General features: G+C 41.2%; 1 protein-coding gene across 3 annotated transcripts; it reads right to left on the reverse strand.

Annotated features, from left to right (window-relative positions):
• Window positions 1–1,783: 1,783 nt before the first annotated feature.
• Window positions 1,784–8,695, reverse strand: LOC119287451 (probable ion channel CASTOR). Of its 3 annotated transcripts, none has more exons than XM_037566994.1 (12): window positions 8,259–8,672; window positions 8,105–8,176; window positions 7,406–8,023; window positions 6,714–6,896; window positions 6,482–6,541; window positions 6,208–6,411; window positions 5,485–5,733; window positions 4,591–4,689; window positions 3,467–3,661; window positions 3,259–3,351; window positions 2,786–3,052; window positions 1,784–2,442 (listed from the first exon to the last, which is right to left on the reverse strand). In XM_037566994.1, exons 1-12 carry the CDS (start codon window positions 8,670–8,672, stop codon window positions 2,224–2,226), a joined length of 2,673 nt encoding a protein of 890 aa, XP_037422891.1. In that variant the 3' UTR covers window positions 1,784–2,223. The 3 variants fall into 3 exon arrangements, with proteins under 3 accessions (XP_037422891.1, XP_037422892.1, XP_037422893.1); XM_037566995.1 differs by lacking the exon at window positions 4,591–4,689 and adding an exon at window positions 4,742–4,840 and having other exon boundaries at window positions 2,224–2,442; window positions 8,259–8,695; XM_037566996.1 differs by having other exon boundaries at window positions 2,224–2,442; window positions 8,249–8,272.
• Window positions 8,696–8,923: the final 228 nt, after the last annotated feature.

Here is an 8,923-nt window from a genome sequence, read left to right on the forward strand (position 1 = left end):
ATCACATTCCTGTAAAGCGTGGCAAAAAAACAAATTCAGTGCTCCAAAATGCTTTTGAAAGTAGCTTTTTCAGAGTACTGATTTTGTTTTTTTTACCACGCCTTCTAGAAATGTGATTTCATGGCGAATTTTTGCAAGCACTTAGAACTTTTGTCAATGTTTCTCCCAAAAAAATTGAATTTTAAAAAAAAAAATTGATTTAGTTTTGATTTTACTGTTCACCCGAGCTCATTTGAGCTCGGGTGCAGAAACTCTGCGTCCATATAGTCGTCTATACTTTTGTATTCCATACCGGAAGAACTACGATTCAAGTCAACTGGCATATACTAAAGATACATGAGAGACAATGAAGTTCTTCAACTAGGGGTCATTAATTTTGGAAGGTAGACTCCATACAATCTCACCGGGATTGATGAATTTCTTTGAAGAGTCATATCCAGTACCAAATCCTGGTAGTGCGGACCCATGACTTGCTGCAAATAATATTTGAACCAAGTACGTACATATCACAGAATGCATAAGTCAAGATAAGAATTTCGGAATGAACGAAATCAAAATTGAAAGAGTTGATATCGATACAGAACATGACTTGAAGCCACGAGTCCGAACGAGATTCTTGGGAAGACTTGAAATGAAACTGAAAGAACCAGATCAATATAGAGCATGGCTTCCAAATTGGTCGTGCCGGATTCATAGGTCAAGCATTTAGGGCAACCCCTAGAGGCATGGCTCTCTTAACACTCCAATGCACAGGCCATTTTGAGCAACATCGGGATGGAAACTAGTCGTAATGACATTGAAGCTCTTCGAGACCGTGGACGGCTAAGTTTTCAGCCCTTACAACGGAGGCCAATCTCAGTACTTACCGTCTCAAAATCGGTATCACCGAGAATCACTGTCTATGTCTCAAAGGAGATTTAAAAAAAAAAGTCTTCTAAGGTATGATTGAGCAATCATCAAGATTTTTCCAGAAACATCAAAGGAGATTTTCAAAGGAATTCTTCTAAGCTATGACTAAGCAATCATCAAGATTCTTCTAGAAACGTAGTTATCATTCCCATCATTATAGTATGGCTTGTCCTATTCACATTTTGATTCATTAAACCACAAAAGGAAATAGAAACCTCCTTTGATCTTCTAGATCCCATCCTTTCTTCAACTTCAAATAATTAGGGGTTGAAACCAGTTTGTTTAAACAATATCTTTGGGACTATATATGTATTTGTGTGTACTCGGTAAAAGTCATTAGTTCCTTAATCGTTTGTCATTAATCATCAAAACCCACTAAGGGGGCACTAGATGCACTTTCATTAGTCTTCTAAACAAGGCTATATGTTAGAGCCAAAATTTTGAGAGATGCAGTGATATCGGCTAGGTTAAGGTTAGCTCTACCATCGTTAAACTAGGCAAACACATGGGTTGTCAAAATCATATATTTTGAGTCATGTTGCCATAAACAAGCAAACAAAAAGAACGCAAAAATGAGGCAAAAAATCCATAAGTTCATTATTGTAATCTATTTAATATTTGTTTTTCCCGTATATAGTTGATGATCTGTCCTTTGGGGTATGCCTTTTAGTTATTTTGCCCCACTTTTTATGATGCAAAATACAATAAAAAAAATAGGTGGAAAGAGGTAAAAGATAAAAAAAACTTAGCAAAATAATAATGCACTGAACTCTTGCTATGACGGATACAAGCTTATCTTTTCAGACTTTCTGTCCTTTTCATTGTGTAACGGCAGCTTCCTCTATTCATGCATGCATGAACAAGGACATGGGAGTTGTTAATTTGTGACAATAGAACATGTTTTTTTTCTCAAATGTACACTTGGTATACAATTGGTCCGTTTAACGAACACTGAAGTCTATACCCAGAGTACAACAAATTAAACTACAGCCCCTAAAAACTCCAGATCCCACATGCCACATGAATGTTCATCTCTATGTGGCCTTTACCTGGGACTGTGGAAATGATGCTCCCAAAGTTTCTCACACAGGAATATACTATAAACTGAATCTATACGCAAAGGTGGCTTGGTGCATCTAGACTCTAGATTTGCCCCAGTATATACTTCCTGCTTTGCTACCTCCACACTCAGCCCTTGTTCATCTTTCGGATGGGGCGGCACGCCATGCAACAGCCGTCCGCTGTTACTGTCGGTTTCATCCGAGTTATCAGCGAGGCGTGTATTTTAATTGTAATATTTTGTCTGATGATATTTCATTCTTTCTCAGCTATAGCGACAAAAACATCCTTGGGTGACCACCTTCTCCTTGAAACTTTGTCTGGTGGATTGATTATGGCACGCTCGGCGTCCTCGAGACGGTACCCGATGACAACCTCTTTCCTCTGCCTAGCTCGTAGCATGACCTCGAAGAAGTTTAGCTCCTCGTCTTCTCGAAGGTACAGGTCAGATTGTCGTATTTGCAGTTCATTCCCCTGCAGAAGAGTACAAATGCAAGGTATTAGCGATACTGATACCTAAACCTGACAAGAGTGCTTACTGTCAACATCTTTAACCTGGGGAGAACATGTATGTGTACAGTGGCAAACTTGTCAAGTATTCTTACACAATTCCCTTTTCTGGAGGTAATGATCTATAGGTAAAGTTAACCTAGTACTCTATATAGTAACATCAGGTTCAAAACTTCAAGACTCTACAAAGACAGGTATATGTATGTATCAGTTAACATATATGTTGACAAGAAACATGTTATATGATGATGGTAAAAGCTTGACGTTCATTGAGGAAAAAAAACTGAGAATAATACAAGAATCATACCTGTTCAGCAAAGAGCTCCTCCAACACATAATTTATTTGGCGATCTTCTGCGACCATTGCCAATGCCATGCTCACGAGTTCATTTGAAAGAACATAGTCACTTATTTTTGACATGTATAACAAATTTTTAGTCCTAGGATCCAATATCTCACTGATTATAACAGATTTATCAGATGCTTGTTGCATCTCTCCCATCCAAGAACCTTCTGATAAGCTTCTTCGGAAACCATCTGAACCAATCGCTTCCTTGTATGGAAGCCGTTTTGCCTGCAGTAGTTACAAGTGCAAGAATAGTAATAAGTATGTGTACAGAATCATAGTATAGGTTTATAGCATCAGGAAAGATAAATAGATAACCAAAAACAAAAATAGCACATAACCAAGATAATCACTATTAGAAAACGACATAATCTGCAGTGATAATGACTTAAGTCAAAAGAAAAGTCCAGATGATTTTGCATTTCTAGAAGAACCTGAATATCTCTGATCAACAGTAACGTTGCAAGAGACCTCGAATCAGCTTGGATTGCTGAATCTTCTACAGATTCATCTGCCAAAATCAATATCTACAATTGAAATCATAGGAAACTCAGTCAAATGGAAAAAACAAGAAATCAAACTCATAGGAAGCTCAATACTTCCTTTTATCCAGGAAAACATTCTTATTTTCGCAGAACTTACAGAATCAAACGACTCTAAAGGGAGGCTCTCCAAGTGACGGCGAATAACAGCATTTCCTTCTCGATGAACCAATGTAATATTTTCAAGACGACTAAAGTCCAGACCTCCTTCAATTAGCTTTCTTTCTCTATCTATCTCAGGGACATCATTGAACATCCACAACTCTGACCCTGGAGCTAGGAAAGCATCCAGTACCTGAATATCTAAAACCAAGTTACAATATGCTGTTGACTTGCTGTGCACCAAGTAAATGCACCGTGCGTGCAATTGAGACAAACAAAAGGCCCGGTGTTGCATATCTGTATATTGTTTAATTATGGCATCATATGTTGATGTATAAACAATTATTATTATTCTTTTTTGAGAAAATGCAGAAGTTCGTGTCTCAATGCATTAATAGAAAGAAGGGTTTATGGTACAAGGCTACAAGCCTAAGACAGGCCAAGACCCAGCAAACAAAAAGGGGAGAAAAACAGGTCGGATCGATTACAGCCATATAAGCAATTCTTACAGTACTTACAACTTTGAGCTACAGTCAGTACAGCATGTTCATATTATTATTATGACAAAGTTATAAATTTAGCAGATTTTATCTTCTTTGTGTACAATTTTGTTCAACCAACACTTGAAAATTAAGAGCTGTTTGCTAAATGCACGAGTTTGCTGTCGCACATGCATCAATGTAGTCATACCGCATAAAAGTAGAAGTCAAGCCTAAATGGACAACTAATGTGAGACTCCAAGCACACCATAAGTAAGAATTTATGCCTATGTTATGGTGGCCCATATCAGCATATATGCCAAATTAGAGTGCATCGCATATAGGAGTCATGCAGAAGATGCGAGAATTTCCCAACTAGAGTTAGCCATGTGCATCAAAAGTTAGAGAAGACAGTATGATGTAAGAAACATTGGATTCAAAAGTACGGCAAGACAACATATTTAAGGAGCACCATTAGACATAAGGAAGGTATAAAGCAGGAAAAACTAATATATTTTTAATAGTTTCAAGATGTTCAGGACGGTCAAATTTTGCCTTGAAATGCTCCAAATGACTGCATTACATCCACATGAATATTCCAGAAGAGGGTGAGAATGCCAGTTTGTATCCATAATCAATTTACCATTATCATATCCTCCATATCACGTCGCCAACCACAAAATAATATTCTTTCAGGAGACTTTGGACCAACAAAATCTTTAGGCGGGTAGCCTCTCCTAACCTGCACAAGTTTACAGAAAAAAGGTAATTAGGGGCTTGAAGAAAGGGCTTACCACAATCATATCATCTATATCCCGTCGCATTCCACAAAGAAGAATCTTCTGGGAGTTTCTTTCATGGCGAACAATGTCTATGTAAACAGCTTCTTTAACCTGAATAATAAAATTGACTTTGCTTTTGTAAACTTCATTACAGGATGTTCTATATATATGTGCAGTGTCAATACTACACTTTCTTAGGAAGCTAACATAAGTAGTTTTTATAGTTTAAGAAAGTGAAGACAAGCCCCATAGATGACATCTGTAAAGCATAAAATGGTATCATGCAGTTGATGTTTGGTGCTCACTGAACACAAGGGGGAAAGGATACTTCTCAAATCTTAATGCAAAAGCAATCAAGCTGTGTTTAATTTCATGTATCCTGATAGAAGAACTTCTCTGAGGGAAATATTTCCAGAAGGTGCATAGGAATAATTTATTTGAAATATTGGAGGACATTCTATGACACAAGTTAATGGCCCACATTCAAACAAAATCCGATTTTTTAGATTAATCCATTAGGTTCAATAAAGTAGGCACAATATGGCATTCGATGGCCCACATTCAGACAAAATCCAATTTTCAAGATTAACATAAAAGGTTCAATACAGTAGGCACACTATGACGTTAGATGGCACTGACCACACCATGGACTATTACAGCTACTGATAAGCGTAAGCCCAAAAGGAACATTTGAAGCTAGCTCTGTATGGGCAAAATTCAGTTGATGCACTTGGTTATAAAGATAAATAGTTTACCTTGGGTAACGGTGCTGGGGTATATGTATCATCATCCTCTGCAATTACTATCACCTCATCGCCCTCTTGCAAGACATAACAATCATCAGGATTTAAAATAATCTTCCCCCCGTAAGATGCCATCTTTATTCCACATGGAACAGCATCAGGAAAACTAATCAGCACATCTTCAAATTGCATTCCGACCAACTGAGGCCATCTTTTAATGTAGAACTCACAGTTCTCGAAGCCAAGGATATCTTCCCATATCTGTGGATGTATACTCAATTAGTCTTTGAAGGTACATTCAGAAATTAGAAAGACTACATATAGTTACTGAAGTCTATAAAATACTCAACCAGAAAGGGAATTATAACCAGCATGATGTAGGTAAACCTGTCAGTGTGTGCAGGTTGCAAATGTAGGACAAGCTCCTACTTTAGTTTCATAAAATCTGCAGCCGCAAGCTAAAAAATGCAGTGTGGAAGTGAGCCAGTAATTGGCAGTGCGGAGGAACAGCATAGTGGAATTAAACAGAACAACTAGCTTATGTACATCTAAAATCAAGCGAAGATCATAAGCTTAGTGCAATAAAGTTTCTGAAGAAAACAGACTTTGTACTAGAAAGGTCTCCTACATGCAATTCCACAATGCAATAATAAATAGAATGAATCAATCAGAATGCTCAAGAGGAGTTCCTTTTTAAGGAGCGAGATATATTCAGAACTGCTGGATAGGAAAAACCTGAGCAAGGCCCGGCTGACGCGCGCATTGTATCATCAACCGACCTATTACATCATGTGCAACAACAGTTTCCACAAGGTCTCCACCAACAAGTTTGACTAGCACTTCATTGTCAAGATCACTAAGCTCAACGACAATGTGACCTCTTAGTCCTTCTTTAACTCCAGTTAAACTCAAGACTATTCGCAGTGCTCGGGCATCACTCTGGAGAAGGGACAACTAATGTAAGCACGGATTTCATATTAAACGGTGCAATTTGATCAGCAGAACAAACCTGGTCAGCATTTCCTTCTTCAGCTAAAACCACAATTGCACGCGCCTTAGAAACTGAGACCTTGAGCATTATGGTAGATTTAGTCCAAAAATAGGAGAACAGAGACAGAATAAATTAATAACATCACAGTAATCGACCTATCTAAAGATACCACAGTGGCATTAACATTAACAGATGTAGCAAACAGAGGAAAATCAAAGTATGTCTCTGAATCAGTAACCATATTTCTTACCTTTTTCAAGTCAGCCAGAATCAAAGGGCTTCCACTTCTGCATATTACAGCCGTTCCTTTCAAGTCAAACTCCATTTTAGCAATATCTGCTTCCATTTCCTCTTTGTCTCTCTCGGCCATCACTACGATAGTCCCTCCTCCCAAACTTTCGTTAGCAATACAAATTTGGTTCAGTAAAGATCCCTATTGACGTAACGGGAAATAGGTTAGTCTGGAGAAACGCAAGAAACAGCTATAAATCCATATGCATAATACAACTAAGTATCAGTATCTAGTACCTACCATACTGCTAATAGGAACTGACAACAGAAAACACAATGTGAGAGGAAATATTACATCTGCATTACACTCTTGATTTTAAAGGTCCCATCTGTCTCCGTAACTGGCTATTTTAAGCGTTTCACCCCTCACCAAAATGACAACAAATCAGATGCAAGAAAATAAAAATAAAAAAGACCACACTTCATGTAACATTCACACTGTAAACTGGAGATCTGATCATCTTTCTGTAACATGCCTCTACACTTGAAGCTCCAGGAAGTAGTTAAAAGAGTGTACTTATGCAATAAGAAGCGCTCTAACAATCATGTTCAGCTATTCGCTATTGATATGACACTCGTATTTGAATAATAAGAAAAATAACAGAAAATGCTGCAGGAAAGAAATCAGCAAAGGTTTGATTCCAAGATTACCAACTTGTCACTCCACCCAAGGATCAGGGTGTGACTCTGCTCTATGACCTCGCTCCTTCCTTTCCTCAAAGAATCAAACTTCTCTGAGATTGAATCAGTCACAAGACCAAGCATCATGGCAAAAACCAACATCCCACCAATACTGATTGAAACTGAAACCAACTTAGGTCCAACGCCAACGGCATTTGCATGGTTTCCCGCATCAGCCACAAAGGTCCACGATAACCAGAGGCAATCCGATAAGCTATCATCAGTAACCCCATAAAGAGCGAGTCCACCAAGACCGATAAGCAACATTGTACCGACAAGAAGAACCAAGGGTTTAGCGTATGGATGAAGTGACAAAAATATATCTACTCTGTACGCCAACCGCTTGTTGAAGGCGACATCTTCAGAGTGTCGTGATCTCCTCAGCTTGGACAGAATGTCGATGTACTTGAGAATAACTATCGGCGCATACAGCGCGGACAGCGAGAGCAGCAGGGAGAAATTCTTCAGGCTTCTGCTGGGCACAAACTCGTCGTTGCTCTCGTACGAAAACACGCTGCTCATGTCCAGCGACGAGTCCATGACGACGATACATGACTGCAACTTCGCGGTGGCCGCACCAAGCTGTCCCTGGTAGAATCGAAACGAGCGGCGGTAAGGCTGCCGCCCTCTTGCATAATGTGCGGAGGGTGAAATGGGTTAGGATTTTACCCGCAAATGGTGGACCTGGTCGTGCAGCGAGAAGTTCCTGTGGAGGAGGGAGGCGAAGCAGAGGAGAATGGCCTGGAATGGAAGCAGAGCAGAATGATCAGACCACTGTAGGCAGTCAACAAAAGTCAAACCCCCGGAGTTCACCGTGACTCACCGCCGCGGAGAGCATCCCGGACCACCGAAGGGTGAGCGCCGACGCCGGGGGCGACTTCCTCTCGGGCACCGCCGGCGGGGCAGCCGGCGGCGCGGCAGCAGCTGCGGGCGCATCGCCGCGGCGGACGCCCGCGTAGCGGGGGTCCCAGCCCCGGAGGCGCGGCGCGGAGGGGGGCTGCGGCGACTGCTGCTCCGGCGAGGGGTGCGGGGAGCGGGAGCGGGAGCGGGGGGGCGGGAGCGGGCGGCGGTCGGCGGGCGAGTAGGGCTTGTAGGAGCGGGAGGTGGAGGGGAAGGGGGCCCTGGGGGCGAGGGACCTGGAGGAGGAGGGGAGGAAGGGCGGCGCCGGCGGGAAGAACCAGTCGCGGTGCGGCGGCTGCGGCGGCGGCGACGGCGAGTGGTCGGGGTCCAGGGGCATTCTCGGTATCCCGGCGCTGAGGAGTGGGGGCGAGGTAAGGGATGTCGTTATTTATTTATTTATTTTCGTTTTTTGATGAGATGGAAAGGGATGTCGTTGGGTTCGTTGGGGTTTGTTGGGTTGCCGCATGTTCGGTTGGGTGGAATAATTCCTCCCTTGTCGTTGACTTGCAGGCCCACAGGTTAAAATTTAGAATTTTGTTTTGGTTCTGGTTTTTCTAAATTTTCAATCAGCTGGACACGGTGTCTATG

The sequence above is a fragment of the Triticum dicoccoides genome, chromosome 4A (assembly GCF_002162155.2).
Source record: "Triticum dicoccoides isolate Atlit2015 ecotype Zavitan chromosome 4A, WEW_v2.0, whole genome shotgun sequence".
In the NCBI taxonomy this organism is placed as follows: domain Eukaryota; kingdom Viridiplantae; phylum Streptophyta; class Magnoliopsida; order Poales; family Poaceae; genus Triticum; species Triticum dicoccoides.

Coding starts and splice junctions, on each gene's coding strand:
- LOC119287451 (XM_037566994.1), bottom strand. CDS start 8,672: ATGCCCCTGGACCCCGACCACTCGCCGTCGCCGCCGCCGCAGCCGCCG. Junction 4,690..5,484: donor CCCCAGCACCGTTACCCAAG/GTAAACTATTTA, acceptor AAACTTGTGCAG/GTTAGGAGAGGCTACCCGCC. Junction 3,352..3,466: donor CTTTAGAGTCGTTTGATTCT/GTAAGTTCTGCG, acceptor TTTCAATTGTAG/ATATTGATTTTGGCAGATGA.